Below are 19,911 nucleotides of genomic sequence, written 5' to 3' on the forward strand. Positions count from 1 at the left end.
TTGCAGATATAATCCTCAGTAACCCTTAAACTCTCCTGAAACTTCCACATCTGACAAGAGGAGCATATCACACTACTAAAGGCTATTTTGCTCCTTCCAATCTACAGACACAGAAAATAGCACCGTCTTATTGATCTACAAAATACTGCTTCAGGCTTACTTAATACTTATGGCTTGTATTTTTACAACTTAATCAAGAGACAGAGTTCAAAAACATATCATCAAGAAAGAACCCAGTCTACTCACTATTGTAGATTTACAGCAAGGCTATTCTTAAAAACTATTTAAGTAACTATTTCTGTGCTGTGATCTCTCCCACACAGGTTCCTCCCAGATCAGTTGTGAATTTCGTTGCTAAGTTTTTCTAAATACACTCCGATGTCCAGCGATACACAAATTCAAACAGCAAAGGCAGTTTCTGCGCAGATTCATGGCTGTGTCACTTAGCAGTGCGGGTTTCTTTCTCTCTCTCCTTTACATGCTATGTACTTGCTGCCTTTGTCTGTATTTCTCCCTATTAAAAGTGCTTTAGTTTTGACTTTTTTTAAAGTTTCAAAACAATTGCAGCAACATTAAAACAGTAATTGCTACTCCTGGCATTCGAGGAAATTACCTCCAAAACCTAAACTACCTCAAATAAAAAAGGAGCAGCCTGTTACAATCAGAAATTTTTCCCATCCTCCATCTTGGATTACCCAGAATGATCCTCTGCTCCCAGCCTAAAGAGAGAAGGGTTTGAACCCATCACCATTGAAGAGAGAGAATTTTGGCTGCATAGGAACATACATAAGAGTGGACCATTTTAGCCCTCAAACATAAGCTGCTATGAAATGAAATTGTGGCCAATCAGCAAGCTTCATAGAAATTCTATTCCGTTACAAAGAAACTAGCATCACCATGTTAAATATTCAGTTACCCACAAGAAAATTGCCATTAACAATCATAACAATGCACTGTATTGCATGGAAAAAAAATTTAATGTAAAAATCTCAGTTGCAAATTGGCTGCCAATTTGGGGAAGTCTTTTATCTTGCTTTGAAAAGCAAGATATTTTCAAGTAAGATTGAATTTTTTAAAAATGAACTTGAGAAAATACATTAACATACATTTACATGGCTTACATTTTATAAAAAGTTCAATATAAATAACATGCAAAACAAAATGTTTCATTGGTTGATAAAATTCCAAGTAAAAGATAACAAGTTCCTAACAATGATTTTGTAAAAATTGCTGTCATAGGGTGGCGAGAATGATACTATTTTAAAAAGGACTAAATTTACTCCTAAACCTCGCAAATAAAAAAGTTGAATCACCCCATGTAAACGTTGCAGCAGAACACAGCATTCAACTATACAGGCTATACAAGGCAACAGGCAAATGAAATGGTCCTTCAGAGAGTAGAAAGTCCTTGTGAACAGTTATGTTGTCTTCCTGAAACCTTTCAAAATTGGGTAGATGTTTTCAAATGCTTCATAGATTTCTGCACGGACTTTTGCACCTTCAAAACAGAAATTATATATCAATGGATCAAATGGCAAACTTGAATGTGGATTCATGCGTTAAATAATAAATCGCAGGGCAAGAGGCTTTTCCGTTTTTAAACAAATATAAAGTGATTGCGGTCAGTGGTATTAGCATATTTAAGGCAAACTTAGATAAACAAGATTGAGAAAGAAATAGAAAGTTGTGCTGCTCGAGTTAGATGAAGCTGACTAGGAGGCTCATGAAGAACAAGGGCCAGTTTGGTCAAATGGTACATTTCTAGTGTATTTTCTTCAAATCTATTGAATCCAAGAGACAGTGCTGAAATCTTAATAAATTAGATCATAAGTTAACCACGAATGTGAAATGTTTGCCTGTCCTTAAGTGATAAAAATTAGCAATCAGAACACACCCCCATACCATTCCGACTCATCAGCCTTGTTACCACAGCCACATTGTGACTTGAAATAGATCTACACATACACATAATTAGTCTAACAGCACAAGATTGTGTAACAAGACCAGTCTTCCAAATGAAATTCACATTGTTATATATTTCAAAATGAAAAATTGAAAACAATACAACTGGAGTTCAGGCACCAGAAGAGATGAAAAAAGATGAACAAAATTTTTAGTATTAGCTTGAATGTGTCAATGGTTGCTCTTGGATCCAATGCTTCAGGCACCAGTGATAATTTTAAATTCCACTACTGAAAATAAAAATAAACAATTTTTCAGAAATGTTTTGCCCCATTCTGGAAGGGTAGTACAGACATTTGAATATTCTAATTAAGAAATCAAAAGAAATGAAGCATTGACTTGATAATGCATGCTTTACCCGCTGTTTAGCGAGTGAAAACAGAAAAGATATAATAATGATGAATAGACCTTTATTTGATAAGAGCTGGTAAATCAAATGGTGGTCTCAACTCTTGTCAATTAAGAACCTATTAATTCAGCCTTAACAAGTATATTTGTATGAACATTTTTATGTAATTGGAGGACAGGAAAATGAACAAGCTGTCTAAATTTGCATTAGGACTCACGTGGTTTAAAACGTAGTGTCTCTACCTCTGAGCCAGGAGACCTGGGTTCAAGACACATCTGCTCCAGAGGTGTGCGATGACATATGTCAGAGGTAGGTTCTTTACTCAGAGTAGTGGGTACATGGAATGCATTGCCAGCAGTGGTAGTAGAGTCAGATACATTAGGGACATTTAAGCGACTCTTGGATAGGCACATGGAAGTTAGTACAATGAAGGGTATGTAGATTAGTCTGATCTTAAGAGTAGGATGAAAGGCTGGCACAACATTAAGGGCTAAGGGGCCTGTACTGTACTGTTCCATGTTCCATATCTGAACAGGTTGATTTAAAAAAGATAGGTTTGCAGATGCTAACTAGTACACAAAACTTGAAGGCGCAGTCAATCTGAAGAGATGGGAGATAGAATACCACATGCATTAGTGTGAAGAAATGACATTACTTGAAATGAATATTGGAATGCAGATTAAACAGAACACTTGAGGCCAAGAAGATGGGGAAGTTTTGGCAGATGAATTGTTGAAGTTTTGGCTGAATCCTTCCTGACAATTAAGTTAAAAAAATTAGAGATACAACTTAAATCAAAAGACATTATTTTGAAGTTACATCTGTCATTGGCAAAGGTGTATTCAATGGTAATTATAAGAAAAATATACAGTTATTGAAGGGAGTTGAAAAAAGGCTATAAGCTGACCTTCGAAGGAAGAGATGTGAAGAGTGGTCTACCATAGACTTCACTTTTGTACAAGTGTCTTGTCTCAAATTTTAATGAGGCATTGGCGTCATTTTAACCACATACATAATTACACTGTCATATTTCAACACAAAAGTATCAGATCAAATCCTTCAAAAATGTTAAGGCAAGATGGTAGCTTGGAGCTGCAAACATTGAAGAACGTTTAGGTCTTGCTCGTATATTTTTGTGCTGTAACTGGAGTCTGGTGATTATATAGCTAAGTGGCTATGGTTTGAGAGCTGAGCTCAAATGTGCTGTTGAACTTGTCAGCAGAGAAAAGATCAAAGAAAAAATGCAAGTGAGGGAAACAGCAATATAAAGTAAAAAGTCTGGATAATGATTGCTTTTAAACCATCCTGAGGCAATAATGCAAAACAATAAAAATCCTAATGCAAGTTGTCAAGACTTAAGCAGTATTGCCGGGAAGAGCCACTAGGTGGATCTCTACTGTCAATAGGCTTGAACTATGAGAAGATTGACTAAATCTGAAATGGCACCTTAAACACTGATCTTATATGAACACAAAATAGTCAGGAGCACAGTAGAGGTGAAACTGGAAAATTCCTTTAAATTTGGAGAACAGTTCAAATTAATTAACTCTAAAATTTAGCACTAACTATTAGGAATTTCAGTTATCAACAAAAAGAACAAATGGCTAGGAAATATAAATATTGGATGTCTTAATAAACTGAATGGTGGAGTAAACAGCAACAACTGCGGTTTTCTTGGATTGATGTAAAAGATGTTCTTTTATTTTGTCATATGCGAATTGCAGTCAAAATGCAAAGATGATTCCACTAGTCTCAGCTGCATTGTCTTAATACACCATTTCCAGTTCTGATATTTTTCTATTGCTAATGAAATGATTCAAGAAAAGCAAAACTAAGGCAAATTGGGAAATAAAAAGGTGGCATTTTATTTGAATTTGTGCAGCGTTTGACAAAGTAAACAATCCAATTTGTGTCATAGGAACTTACAGGACGAGAAGGGGTCATTGTGATCCAATTGTCAGTCTCAAAGCTTTAAAAATACTATGCAGTTCTCCCTAATATACCACAAATTGCATTATTTGTAACTCCTGTTCGATTTGGTTAACTCAGTCAACTTTGCTCTCTCAACTTTCCTGGCACTATTCAATATTCATCACCTTTGTAAAGTAGTTAAATCCAAATTTAGTATTTTCCCCTTTGCACCTTGTGAGCTATGTCGAGTGAATGGGAAGAACAACAAATAAATAGAGCAGAACTCTCAGGTAAGCAATCAGCTATGAAAACCAACCTACAAAGTAACCTACCAGTCAATACAACTTTTCCAGATACAAATATTAGTAGTACAATTCTTGGTTTGATCATTCGATAGATTAATCCAGGAAACAGCTCAGGCTCATAACTGCAAAATAAAAAAGTTGATAACTGATCATATGCACAATAATAACTTATTGTGGCACATTATAGATTAAGCAAACTGGCTCAATATGCAAATTTTAATTTTAATAACTGAAATTATATTCATCACTCAGATCCTAATAATGTTCCATCCCTGAGTAATGGACCAACGATTGCACAGTTTTAAAGGCACAATCCAGTTGTTATCCAGCTCCTAAGGGAAACAAGACAAAATTGACTTTTGCTGAATGAAAAATAATCTTTCCAGCAGAAAATACGGACCAGTATGTGTTAATATGAAGTTGGGGCACAGTAGAAGGAACTTTAGTATATTTTCTATACATTTAATGGGTGATCAGGTATACAGTCATGGCATTCATATTTTCCTGACAAGTTACCTTTCCAAATTAAAGTAAGTATGCTCTAATACTCATGAGAGACATGACTGCAGAAAGACAGATTGGTACCTAAATACTGATTGGTACAAAACACTTAGGAAGAACAGAAAGTGAGGAACATGTGAAGTAGTAACTCTGTTAGTTAATTATGGTATTAGCACAATCGAGAGTGATGACTTAAGTTCACAAAACCAGATGTGGAAACTGTTTAATTTGAGATGAGAAATAACAAAGGCAAAAAAAAAAATCACTTATTGTGCACTGTACAGGCCACTTTACAGCAGCCACGGGCAGTAGGGTGGAGCATAAAGGAAGAAATAATGAGAGATTGTCAGAGCAATATGGCAAAAATCATAGGAGATATTAATCAACATATAGATTGGACAAATCAGATGGGTAAAGATAGCCCTACACTAGGATCTCTCAGAATATTTTTACGTGAGTTTCTTAGAAAGACAAGCAGGAGGCTGGAAGAATTTGGCAAGCCAGACAGCATCAGCAGGTGGAGGAGCCAATGTTTCAGGTGTAACCCTTCCTCAGGACTGGAGGTGGGTGTAAGGGGAGCTGCAGATAAAGGGAAGTAGGCGTGAGTTTTGGGTGGGTAGAAGGGCTGAGTGGTGAGGTAATGATAGGTGAATACAGTTAGGCGATAGGCTTGGTTGGTCAATGGGAGGAAATGGATCTGCTTTGTAGTTGGAAGGAAGAGAAAAGCATGTTCCAGAGCTGACCAGAAAACAGGCTACATAGTCAGAAGAGGAGTTACATTGGGATTGCAACATAAACAGATTCTCTGTCCACAAATGCTGCTGCACCTTCTGAGTTTCTTTAGCACTTTCAGTTTTTAATATCAGGCTGTTCAACACCTGGTGCAATGAAACAGGATTAATGGTTGCATTGTAAAAATCACCCCTTAGTAGCCATGAGCAAAAGATGATTCAATTTTCAATATTCAATTTGGGGGAGGGGGGAGAGGGGAGTGGGTCAGAGACTACTATTTTTAAAACGTAAAAATAGTTAACTGCAAAGCTCAAAGGTAGTATTAACCTTGAAGACAAAAACAATTGTGCAAAGTCAAAATACAATCCATCAGAATCAGCATGGTTTTATGAAGGGTAAATTACCTTTGACTAATTTACTACAGCTCTTTGCAGATGTAACAAGTAATATTGATAAGGGGAATCCTGTATATGTAGTATATCTGAACTTCCAGAAGGCATTTGATAAAGTACTGCACAAAAGCTTAATACAGAAAGAAAGATCAGGAGGTGATTTACCAGGATGGACAGAAGATTGGCTAACCAACAGAAGTCATAGTCCGACTGGCAATATCTATCTTATGGGGTGCCACAGGGTTCAATCCTCAGGCCCCAACTATTTTACTCTAAGGTGGGGATAGAAAATCCTGTAATCAAATGTGCAGATTACACTAAAATAGGTAGGAATGTGATTTGCAATGAAGAAATAAGAAACTTGCAAATGGATATGGATAAATTGGGTTATCTAATTTGGTCAGAGGAACAGAAAGACAACTTAATGTTTTAAATGGAGAGAAATTGGAGGGTGCTTTGGTACAGAGGGACCTGGGTATCCTTTTGCATGAATCACAAGGAAACTACTATGCAGGTTTGGCAGGTAATGAGGAAAGCAAATGGAAATTTGGTATTTATTGCTAAGGAATAGAATATAAAGGTAGGGAACTGTTGCTGTAATTGGCAAATAATTAGTGAGACGACACCTGGGAATAGTGTATACAATTTTGGTCCACTTACTCAAGCAAGCATGTAGTTGTATCAGAAGCAGTTCAAAAGGAGGTTCACTTAAATATTTTTATGAAGAGGATTGAACAGGCTTGGCCTATTCTCTCTAAAGATAGAGAGAGGAGATCTAACTGACATACTTAAGATGCTTAAGGGGGATTAACAATGTAGGTGTAGAAAGGATGTTGTCTCATGTGGGTATCAAAAGGTCACAGTTTTAGGATAAGGGAGGTAGCAAATTCTCCTCATCTAGTTAAAATAGATGAGGAGAACTTGCTTCTCATAGATTCATGAATCTATGAAACTCCCTAAAGTGCAGTGAATGCTAGGGCATTGACTAAATTTGAAGAGGAGGTTAATAGATTTTTTATTAGCGATTGGTTGAAGGGTTATGGAGTGTGGGCAAGAAAACTGAATAGAGGCCGAGATGAGATCAGCCATGAGATTAGTGGAACAGGCTCAAAAGGCTGAACTGCCTACTCCTGCTCCTAGTTCTTACGCTCTTGGGACAAGTGGCACAAAAGATTGGACAGAATATAAAGAATAAAAATGGTTAAAACATCAGCAACGGATCAAGTAACGGACCAATTAATAGTACGAGAGAAAGCTAGCCAGAAATATAGAAACCGATAGTAAAAATTTATTTAACTATTTTAAAAAGAAAAGTTAAGGTGATCTTTAGTCCGAAAGAAAGTAGGATTCAGGGAAGGTTCTATTAGAAGATAGCAAATTTAATAACTTATTCAAAAACTATGCAAATCACTAGACAGACCATAGCTGGATTACCGTCAACGGTTTCGGGCCCCTTATCTAGGGAAAAATATACTGACATTGGGGACAATCAGAGAAAGTTCACAAGGCTAATATTAGGTTTGGAGGAATTGCTTATGGGGAGTGGTTGAGTAGATTGGGCTTGCACTCATTGAAATATAGAAGGATATGAGGCAACCTTATTGAAACAGACAAGATTCTTAGGGGACTTGACAGAGTAGATGTGGAAAGGCCCTTTTCCCCCCCTCATTGTGGGAGTGTCTAGGACCAGTGGGCATAATCTCAAAATAAAGAGATGCACGTTTAAAACAGAGATAGGGAGGAACTTTTCTCTCAGAGACTTGTGAATCAATGGAATTCGTTATCGCAAAGGTCTGCTGAGAGTGGGTCATTAAATATATTCATGGTTGAGACAGACAGATCTGTAAGAGAAGAAAGGGTTATAGGGAAAAGGCAGAAAAGTAAAGTTGAAAATGATCACATCAACCATAAGCTCTTTAAATGGCACAGCAAACTCAATGGGCTGAAAAGCCAATGTCTGCTCTAATGTCTTTTTGACTATAAAGGAAGACAGTAAGCAGCAAACTGCAGGCCAGTTAGCCTAACATATCAGGAAAAATTAGAATACATTAAAAATTTTGAAACTGGGCACTTAGAAAAGCCCAAAGTAATCAAGGCAGAGTCAACATGGTTTCACAGAATCCCTATAATGCAAAAAGAGGCCATTCAGCCCATCGACTCTGCACTGATCTTCAGAAGAGCATCCCACCCAGACCCAGTCCCAGCCTCCCACCCCACCCTATAATCCTACCTTTACCATGACTAGCCTGCATATCCCTGAATACTACATAAAATGTAGCACGGCCATTCCACCTAACCTGCGCATCATTGGATTGTGGGAAGAAACTACAGCACTTAACAGAAACCCATGCAGACACTGCGAGAATGTACAAACTAGATAGACAGTCACTAAAGGCTAGAATTGAACCCAGATCCCTGGTGCTGATGCAGCAGTCCTAACTGCTGAGCCACCCTTAAACTTGTCTAGGATTTGAACCCAGGATCTCTTGCATGTCTGTATCATACCCAGAGACCATGTAAGGGAAATCATGTTCAGTTAATATAGGAATCCTTTGAGGAGATAACATGCGCTGTGGATAAAGTAGAACTGGTTGATATGCTGCAGTTAGATTTTCAGAAGTCACTGAACAAACTTCCACACAAAGGTAATTGCAGAAAATAAAGGCTCATGGTGGAGGGATTAGCAAAGATAGAAGATTGACTAGTTAACAGGAAGTAGAGAGCAGATATAATTGGTAAGGGTAACAAGTAAAATGCCACATGAGTAGGGATGATAGGACTTCACTGCTAAACATTTATAGAAATAACTTGGATGAAGGGATGAAAGGGACAGTTGCCAAACATGTTAATGATGCACAGAGCACATAAGGAGGCTACAGAAAGATTAGATAGGTCAAGTGAACGGGCAAATATCTGACAAATGGAATACAATGGGGGAAAACGTGAAAATGTTCAATTTGGCGAGAACAATAAAGTAGTATGGCTTCTAAATGGAGAGAGATTACAGAGAGATCTTAATGCCCTCGTGCATGAATTGTCTATGAATAGCCTATATGCAGGTAAAACAAGCAACTTTGGAAAGCGAATAGAATATTATTAATTGCAAGAGAAATTAAATATAAAAAGGAGGGAAGTCATGCTTTTTAATACCTTGAGCAATGAAACTACATCTGCAGTACTGCATACAGTATTGGAATGAAGATGTTTTGAAAGCAGTTCGGAACAGGTTTACCAGACTAATATCAGAATGGGAAAGGGCGATGCTGGAAAAGCACAGCAGGTCATACAGCATCCAAGGTGCAGGAGAGTCAACGTTTTGGGCATAAGCCCTTCATTAGAATGACTGAAACATAGACTTTCCTGCTCCCTGGAAGCTGCCTGACCTGCTGTGCTTTTCCGTGCCACTCTTTTCGACTGACCACTTCAGTATCCATAGACCTCAGTTTCTCCTAATATTCAGAATGGTGGCTTATCTTATGAGGGAAGTTTGGACAAGCTAGGCTTATAATCAATTATGTTTAGAAGCATAAGAGGTGACTTGAATGAAAATAGAAGATCATGAGGTATCTTGTGTTATGGACCAGGCCACCCCTCAAAATATTTTAATAAAGGTAGCCTCGACCCAAACGTTTTCTTATTTTAAAGGCAGATGTGAAATGGATATTCCAGGTGTGATGCAGCTAGTCAAACAACTCAACTTTAAGCAGAACAGAATTTATTTAAACATGACAAAAGAGAATTTAGAATAATTAGCTATTGGAAAAAGTAACCGGCCTAATACAGTAACTATTACTAATTAAAAGTTCCAATACAGTAACATCCCTTAAACATACCCCTTGGCAAAAAGGTAAATTCAAACACAGATTCTTACAGGCAGAAGGGAACAACATCCAAAGAGAATTCAGAAAAAGGTCAGAGGAATTCTTTACTGAAGCATGCATCTCCCATGGACTCTTACATCTTGTGACTGCTACAGCTAAAATAAACTAGAAAAAACTTGAACTGGGAGAACTGGCCGCTCCCCTTCCATTCTTAAATTAGCTTCTTTCTAGACTCTTCAGTACCTCTGCCTTTCCAACCTCTCAAAAGAAAATCAATGACAAAATAACTTTTTTAAATTGACAGCATCATCACACTTGACAGTAGAGGTAGTGAGGATATTTCTCATTTAAGATTCTCCTGTAAGAAGAAATATCCTCACTATCTCTACTGTCAAGTGTGATGATGCTGTCAATTTAAAAAGGTTATTTTAATATTCTACATTAATTAAACACTGCAAACATGATGTCAATACACTTCAAAAATGCTGACTGAAATAGTTGCAAGATATAAATGTATTTCCCCGTTTAATGAGCAAAATGCAATGATTTAGACCACATGTTTCATTCTAGTAGGGAATAGGATATAATAGCTGAATCCATCATCTTGGTAGCTCAATGGGGATGCTGCAAACAGATACTATCCACTTTTATTATCCATTGCTGATGAGCTTTTCCTTTCTTTTAAAATCTAATTTAGGCCCAGAAATTATGCAACAATGTAAGAAACTAATCAAGATGAGGTTTGGGTAAGATGGCAAAAAACCCATGAACGTAGTTGACATTGAGGGGAGGTTACATTACTGCATACTGTCAGCCTGGATTATGTGCTGAAGTAATTTGGAATGGGACTTGAACCCACTGACTCAACTGGCAGCCATGCAGCCCATGAAATGAATGATCAAAAACTTAAATTTTTTTGTTGTAATGATTCCTGTATCTTTGTACTTAACAAATAAACTTAAAGCTTCCTTTCTCTACAGAAATCAGTATATGTAAACATTACTGTTTTAAACATTGTCCTCAAATTGAAGCCTTGGGATATCTTCCCATGTTTTTTTTACCTGCTAAATTGCTGATGAGTGAGCACCAGGCCCTCTAGTCGAATGGGAAATTTCACATCACAACTGCCCACCATGTTTTGAATCTTGAAATCCAAAAACTTAGCTGGGAATCCCAATTTCTGTACAACCCTTGCATATTTTCTTGCTGCCAAACGTGACTGTTCTTCACTGCAACAGGAAACAAGGTTTATTACTCATTACTTTTCTACTAGCACTGAAAACAATAATCATTTGCTACCAGGCACAACTTGTAAAAGTTGTATTAGATAGTCTTGTCTTCTAACGAAAGACATTAAAATCAAGTCAAAAAGATAAAAATATTAAATTCAAGTAACAAATTAAAACATTCTAAAGTAGTTGGGCTGGTGGGGGTGGGGATGGGAAGAGAAGAAAAAGGAGAGAGTGCTCAAGTTATCTCATCTGTATTTGCTTAACAAAAATAACTATCTCAATATGAATTGTTAACATAAGGTATGGTAATGATCAAGGGGCATATTTTTATTCAAGGGACTAGCAGATTAGAAAATGTATTACAGCAAGTGACTATTAAAAAGTCAATTGTGGAATTCAAAATGGAAAAAAAAAGTGGAGACAGAGCACACAATGGATTAAGTAATTCTACACAATCGCAGTGTAATGTATTTTTGTTCCCACAAGTTCTTTTATACAAAATCCTACCAGTGTGCTACCACCTTTACATATAAATTTAATGAAAACAAAACAAAATCCATGCTAATGTATCCTTAAAACAAAATTGCATTACCCAGTTTCTTAAACTGTTTCAAAATATATATTATACCAATTAAATCAAACCTGCCCTGAATGTAAAATAATTAAGTAATCAATGCCTAGACTCTAGAAATCAGTTGTTTGAAAGATAAGGTCTTCTTTTCTCCCTATGATGGAAAGGGATAGTTCTTTACATGAAAGACAAGAATCAGGCAACACTGGTCTAACCTCCTATGTAAATAATAATCACTTTGATGGTGTGCCTCTTTTAATAAGTTAGGTCAGAAGAGCAACATGCACCAAGACTGACATTTCACTGAAGACTTAACATTAATGTTCCCAGACAGTTATTGCCATTTGACAAGGAAAAAGGAGAAAGGGAGATTAGCATCCATTAAGGGTTATTGTTGCACAGGCACGATAAACATAACCAAAACAAAAATAAAAATTGCTGGAGAAATTCAACAGGTCTGGCAACATGTGGAGAGAAAGCAGAGTTAAAATATAGAATCCGGTGAACCTTCCTCAGTGTTCTGAAGAAGGGTCAATGGACTTGAAATATTAACATTGTGTTCTTTCTGTTGATGCTGTCAGACCTGTTGAGTTTCTCCAGCAATTTCTGCTTTGCTTCAGATCTTCAGCATTTGCAATTCATTTTATATTTTACCATGAACTCTAAAGCAAGTTAAGAATAGTAATTTTAATCAGAGTGTTGATAAATTAATAATGACCATACCTCTTTGCACCAGTGCACACCATTTTTCCAGAGCTGAAAATAAGTGCAGTTGTACGAGGCTCCCGGATTCTCATGATGACAGCAGCAAAACGCTGGAACAGACAAGTCTTGGGTTAGACGGTGGTCAATAATCCTCTGTATGCCCTGGTAATACTGGAAATTCTATTGTCTATCAGCACTGAGGAAAACCCATTCAGAGTCTGACATTACACTCTTTTAGGGACACAACTATTCATGTTATACATTAAAGATCTGGACAAAGGAATTGAAGGCATTATTGTTAAGTTTGCAGCTGACAAAAAAAACGGGTTGAGAGGAAAGTAGTGTTGAGGTTGCAGAAGGACTTGGACAGGCTGAGAGAGTGGGCAAAGAAATGGCAGATGGAATATGTGGTTAAGTCTGAGGGTATGCATATTGGTAGGACAATTAGAGATGTAAATGGGGAAAGGCTTTGGAAGTCTGAAGCACAAAGGGACTTGGGAGTCCAAGTTTAGGATTATCTTAATGTCAACATACAGGTTCAGTTTGCAGTTAGGTAGGCAAATGGAATGTGAGCATTAATTTCAAGAGGTTGGAACTGACGAACAGAAATGTATTGCTGAGGCTGTAGAAGGCTCTGGTATCTCCAGAATTGGAACATTGTGAGCAGCTTTGGGCCCCGTATCCAAGGAAGGATGTGCTGGCATTGAGGGGTTCTGGAGATGGTTGACAAGAATGAACCCAGGGCCTGTGATATGAGGAACTGGGTGTGTGTGTGTGGTTGGTGGCGTGTGCAGGGGTGAGGGTGGTGTGCGGGGTGTGTGTGTGTAGGCCTGGATACAGTCCACATGTATAAAATGTTTCTGCTAGACAGAGACACTAGGATCCGAGGGCGCAGTCAAGGGATCACCCTTTAGGACTGAGATAAGGATGAGTTTTTTCAGTCTGAGGGTCATTAATCTGTGGAACTCATTGCCATAGAAGCCATTGAGTGAATTTAAAACAGAGATAGATTGGTTCTTAATTGGTAAAAGGATCAAGAGTTATGAGGAGAAGGCAGAGAATGGGGTTAAAAAATATATGATCGAATAGCAGAGCAGACTCAATGTGCCAAATGTTCTAATTCTGCTTTTATGTCTTATGGTCGTATTATTCATCACAATAATGAGGTGTTCTTTTCAGATTAAAGTTGAGGAAGAGGAGAGGAGCTCTACTTTGCATTTGGTTGCACGATATTTGAGACTACATAAACTCCATTTTCCCATTACCTCTATAACCCTCTTTCAGGTGTAGCCAAAAATCTGTAAAACACACTCTTAAATATACTCATTGACTAAGCATGCACAACAGGGGGATTAAGAATTTCATAGAGTGGCCACACAAATGAAATTTCTCATCTAGTCCCCTTCAAGAATTTAGACTCTCCCATAGGAGAAGCAGCCTCTCATTTGCCATTAATGCTTGACCAGTTAAGAATTTTATACATTGAAATGAGTGATTGAAATGGAATAATCGTACTCAGCAACTGCTCTCAAAGCTTGGGGAGGGCTGTTGTTGCTTATGGTGCTCAAACCTCTACACAACTGAAGTTATTCTTTGCTGAATTCTGCTTCAGTTTCATCTCCAGGAATTATGTTTAATCTTCTTGGGCTGAAAGGTATTGCACCTGTCATGTAAACAAAGACTTTAAAAGGGGAAGAGCAAAATTTTGAAAAACCTGTGACAGAGATGGCATTTTTGAATACGAGAAAGAAAAGTATCACATCAAGACTTCTAACTTGATCCTATTCCCATATCTCTTTCCCACTACAAACCTTCCTTGCTCCTGTCCCTAAATAGTTCTTAAGCATGTGGGAAAGTGGATTAACCTCTAATGCTTTTTGTTATAAATCTTTTGAAGATATTTCACTAAACCATTCAGGTACATATACATACAATCACACGTGCACAGCCACCCACCTTTGGATTATATTCAGCATTTCTTGCTCGAAGAGCTATTGTCTTCAGGTCCAGTTTACAACCCAGATTGACAGTGGACACTATATTTCTAAAATAAAACGTATTTAAATGTTTCCTTAAGAAAGCATTGCAATGTATTTCAAACATTGTTTCCCTTCTAATGAAAAATGTTGGTCTTCCAAAAACTGACTTACAATTCAAGAATCAACATTCTTCTGTACATTTTACATGTTCGAAGTTGCCTGGCCAATATGATAAAGAAATTATAGACCAGTTAATCAATCACACTTTCTCAATGAGAAAATCAACTTGAAAAAGAGGATAATTGTAGGCAAGTATTGCTGTCCTAATTATTTCGTTCAAAATCAGGAATTAGACATTTAACACAATGGCACCCTGCTGACTCATTAAAGGGTAATAATGAGTGGGCGGCACGGTGGCACAGTGGTTAGCACTGCTGCCTCACAGCGCCAGAGACTCAGGTTCAATTCCCGCCTCGGGTGACTGACTGTGTGGAGTTTGCACATTCTCCCTGTGTCTGCGTGGGTTTCCTCCGGGTGCTCCGGTTTCCTCCCACAGTCCAAAAATGTGCAGGTCAGGTGAATTGCCCATGCTAAATTGCCCGTAGTGTTAGGTGCAGGGGTAAATGTAGGGGAATGGGTCTGGGTGGGTTGCGCTTCGGCAGGTCGGTGTGGACTTGTTGGGCCGAAGGACCTGTTTCCACACTGTAAGTAATCTAATCTAATCCATCAGTTATCAGACAACAATTTGTATCTACATAAGACCTCTAACATCATAACATTCCAGTTTCATAAGTGTGAGATCAGTCAAAATGTGACCCTGAGCCAAACAGTTGTGACAGGTGACCAAATACTAGGCCAGCTAGGTTTTATGGGATGTCTGGAAAGAGGAGAGAGAAACAGAGAGGTGAGCTATCATAGGAAGGGAATTTCCAATCTTGGGGCCTATGCAGCTGAAGTCACATGTGGCAATAGGAATAAGAGATGCACACATGATATCAGAATTGGATTGCAGAGATTCCAGAGGGTTGCAAAACTGGAGAAGATGGAGGGTTGTTAATTTAAAATTCTGTTTTCTTATTTCCCACTTCATTTTTGAGCATAAACGGAAAAGGCTGTGTGGGAGGGTTGGGGGTTAAGAAAAGTGAACACTCCTCCTTTCCCCAAAATTAATAAATCCAGAGGAAATTCATGAAAACCAGGAATAGACTGAACACGACAAAACTCAATGGATGGTATGTACAGTGTACAAATCTATGATGGGAGACACAAATACAACATATGTAGGATTTGATGAATTACAGAATTTGGAAGCTTGCCCCACCTTCATGAACAGAGGGACAAGGAATTAGGTTTGAAACAATCTCACATCCCTGCCAAATTTCTGAACTTGCAAAGAAAATTATTTCAAATCAAATTTAATGAAAATAGTCATAGAAGTCTACAGGACAGAAAAAGGCCCTTTGATCCACTGAGTCTGAGCTGGTCAAAAACAACAATTGAACTATTGGATACCTAACGTTCATGTAGGAGATTGACTCAAGTCACAGATGTTTGCATTAACTTAAGTTTCAGGGAAGCCATGGCCCATTTAAGAAACTGCTGAGATCAAAAAGGAGAGTGAACAAAAAAGGGGCAAAATCTTGAACTGCATATCTTTAAAGTATTTAATGTTTCAGTAAAGAAGCCATTTAAATGATATGATGTCTAAACAATTCATATACCTTGATGTAGATTATAGAAAAAAATATTGCTCCCAAACCATAAGATTGAGATAGTGCACTGTTTAACACAAAGAAAACATATTCCATCTTAAAATCAAGTTGCATAATTGTAGCTGGTGGATTTCACATCCAATTCAGTGTCATTACATAAGCAATTAACAAAACAAGACCACTGTTTTTTTTATATCCCCGCTTATTTTAATACAGTTTGATACAAGATACAGAAAAAAAAATCAAACATTTTAGCTAAGTTGGACAGCATCTGCTGAATGGTAATATATTCAAATAGAAGGTGGTACAAAATTGAGCATGCAAATTAAATACCGTAGTCCCTCCTGTACCCACGGGGGGATACATTCCAAGATCTACTGCGGAAGCCTGAAACCTGGATAGGTGCGAACCCATTCATTTAAAAGGGAAATGTTTCTTTCTGGCAGCCTCCTGGTCCCTGGTTCAGGAATGTTCCCTACATCCCCAAAACTGCAGATAACTGAAACCGCGGAAACCCGACTTGCAGATACAGGAGTCATTTTGTAGTTTCAAAATTGTGGCAGGCAATTTTTGCAGGGGTTGTGATGGCAGACATAAAAATGCTAAATTGACATTTCTTTTAAGTCCAAAGTGCAACTGCTGACACAGCCTGAGATAAGGAGATTAGAAAAAAAAAACTAACAATGGATTGAAAACTGTAAAATATCCTCAACTTTGTTAGGAGAAAGAGAAATGGATGAAGATAAAACAGGTGCACAATAAGAAGTGGTCCATGGCCTTGGAATATCCCAAAGTGCATATACACCGTCAAGTACCTTTAAAAAAATATTATAATTGTTGTAAATACAGGAAGCACAGAATCAATTTAGAGTCATAAGATCCACAGCATGGGAAAATGCTCTTCAGCCCATCACGTCTGCCCCAGTCAAAAACAACCAACCACTTAACTATTCTAATTCCAATTTCCAGGACTTGGCCCATAACCTTGTAAGCCTTGGCATCGCAAATGCATATTTAAATATTTAAGTGTTATGAGTGTTTCTACCTCTACCACCCTTACAGGCAGTGAATTCCAGATTCACACTCTAAGTGAAAATCTTTTACCTCAACTCCTAGCATTGTACCCCTTACTTTAAATCTATGTCCACTGATCATGGATTCCTCCATCAAGGGGAAAAAAAATCCTTCCTGTCTACCCTGTCCTTGCCCCTCACAATATATCTTAATCACTAACCCTCCTCCCATCATCAAATCTGAATCAGTTATGTAAACCCTCATACAGCAAGGACTGCAATAGTGATCCCTGTGGGACCCCACTAGACATAGACTAGAAAAATCACTCCTTAATCATCACCTCCTGCTTCCTGCCACTCAGCCAATTATGGTTCTAATTTGTCAAATTTCATTGGATCCCTTGGGCTGTTATCTTTGTTATTAGTCTCCCATATGTAACCTTATCAAAAGCTTTGCTGAAATCCAAGTAATCTACACAAAAAGAATTGCCCTTAACTGGTCATTTCTTTAAAAAATTCAATTGAATTCGTCAGATATGACCTCCTCTGAAAGTTATTTTGACTGTCCTTGATTAATTCCTGTCTTCCAAATGCAGTTTACTTCTGTCCCTCAGAATACCTTATAATAGATACCCCCTCCCCATCCATAGCTCCAGGAAGAAGCGATCAGCATTTTTGGTCTAAATGTTAAAAGTTCCAGCTGAACTTATCAAGAGATAGGGACTCCAATGGGAGGATTGTGGCGTTTTTAAGTACGATACAAAATTTGTCATTTTCCTCTTCAATTTATAAACCTGTGTTTTGAGATTAATGAACTGTGCTTAAAAAGTCTTTAAACTTTGGGTTATAAGTTGTTAGTTTGGTTTCTTCTATTTTATCTTTTTTTATTATAGTTAAAAGTGAATATTCATGAATTCATAGAATCACAACTATGTGGAAACAGGCCTTTGGCCCAACAAGTCCACACCAACCCTTCTGAAGAGTAACCCATCCAGTACCATTCCCCTATCCTATTCCTCAACATTTCTCCTGACTAATGCACCTAACCTATAACCGGAGCACCCGGAGGGTACCCACGCAGACATTGGGAGAATGTGCAAAGTCCACACAGATAGAGGCTGGAATCAAACCCGGGTCCCTGGTGGTGAGAGGCAGCAGTGCTAACCACTGAGCCACCGTGCTGAATATTTGCACCTTTTCACGCTTATGCTTGAGAAAAAGGGCATTTCGTTATAAACCAAATCAAAACATTTTTAATCAAGCCAGGTTTCAGTCTGGAATCTGACTTGCCTGGCAATAACATCAGCTGGGATCATAACAAAGTACACAACAGGGCTTCGACCCATTGGGTCTGCACCACCAAAAAAACCATTGTGTGTTATGTATTGTGGTTCCTTCTCTATGGCCTAGTTCTGCAATCCTCCTCACACATCATTGAAAGAGTTACCTCTGCCCATTTACTAAGTATTAGCATGTAAATCACAGGTACATGCAATTATCATTAACCTTTTCCTGTCAGTGGAAGAACCAGTGCCTTTAAAATTTAAACTATAAAATTGTCTCTATAAATTATTTGTATCAAACAATGATAGATTAAATGGGTAAAAAGGTGGCAAATGGAGTATCTGAGAAAATTTGAAATTGTTCATTGTGGAAGGGAGAAAAAAATAACAGTAAATGGAAATAAACTGTAGAAAGCTGCAATATCCCCAATACAAAGGGACTTGGAGTTATTTACACATAAAACAGAAAGCTAGTACACAGGTGAAGCGGGTAGTCAGAAAGAAGCATGAAATGTTGGCCCTTATTTCAAGGGATTGGAGTATAAGAGTGGAGAAGTCTTACTGCAACTGTACATGGTGCTAGTGAGATTATATCTGAAGGACTGAGACCAGTTTTGATCCTCTTATTTCATTAGAGGAAATTCTTTAGGGTGATGCTCGGTTTGGAGGAATTTTTTTATGAACAAAGATTAGACCGTTTGAGACTATACTCATTGGAATTTAGAATTTAAGATGGAGATGAGGAGGTATTTCTTTTTTCAGTGTCTTTGGAACTCCTTGCCACAGAGCGATGTGGGGAACACAGTGCTTATGTATGTTTAAGCCTCAGATAGATTCTTGATCAGGACTATTGGGAAAGCTAGGAAAATAGACACGAGGAGCGTCCATCAGCCATGATCCTTTTGAATGGTGGAGCAGGCTCGAGGAGCTGAACAGCCTACTCCTATTCCTATTTTTTTGTGGTCCCCTAAAAGTAGGTGCAGCACTGTCCCCTCGAAGGGTTTTCTATGTGCTGGCTTTAAAAGTTCTCCTGGACACTTTAAGAATTCTCGTCTCTCTAAACCTTTTACACAGTGGCTATTCATGTTAACATTGGGAAAATTGAAATCCCCAACTATTATAACCCATTTAATTTTACACTTCTGATATTTGTCTGCATATCCATCTTTCTATCTCTCCCCAACTGCTGGGGGTTTATAGTACACCTCCAAGGTGACTGCCCCCTTTTAAACTTCTACCTGAATGGCCTCATTTGAGGAACCTTATGAGAGATCTACCTGTAAGACTCTTTGCATTAAGTGCATGTAGGTGGAAACCTCAGTAAATTCCAAGGATCAGAAGAGACCACGTTAAACTTCCAAGTTTATTGCAATACAGGCCACACCTTTAAACAAAGATTAAAGTAAGTGCCATTCCGCTCTGCAGTACTCCCTTATATAAATG

The 19,911-nt window shown here is 37.9% G+C and overlaps 1 protein-coding gene across 1 annotated transcript in view; it reads right to left on the bottom strand.

Annotated features, from left to right (window-relative positions):
• Positions 1-958: 958 nt before the first annotated feature.
• LOC122542841 (TATA box binding protein) overlaps positions 959-19,911 on the bottom strand; it is a 28,943-nt gene continuing 9,990 nt past the window's right edge. Inside the window, exons 4-8 of the mRNA XM_043680935.1 lie at positions 14,438-14,525; positions 12,500-12,591; positions 11,035-11,202; positions 4,555-4,649; positions 959-1,498 (exon numbers count right to left, since the gene is read on the bottom strand). Of these exons, the coding sequence (XP_043536870.1) occupies positions 1,419-1,498; positions 4,555-4,649; positions 11,035-11,202; positions 12,500-12,591; positions 14,438-14,525 (523 nt within the window). The 3' untranslated portion in view covers positions 959-1,418. The remainder of the gene's footprint in view (positions 1,499-4,554; positions 4,650-11,034; positions 11,203-12,499; positions 12,592-14,437; positions 14,526-19,911) is intronic.

The sequence above is a fragment of the Chiloscyllium plagiosum genome, chromosome 3, assembly GCF_004010195.1.
Source record: "Chiloscyllium plagiosum isolate BGI_BamShark_2017 chromosome 3, ASM401019v2, whole genome shotgun sequence".
Taxonomy (NCBI): domain Eukaryota; kingdom Metazoa; phylum Chordata; class Chondrichthyes; order Orectolobiformes; family Hemiscylliidae; genus Chiloscyllium; species Chiloscyllium plagiosum.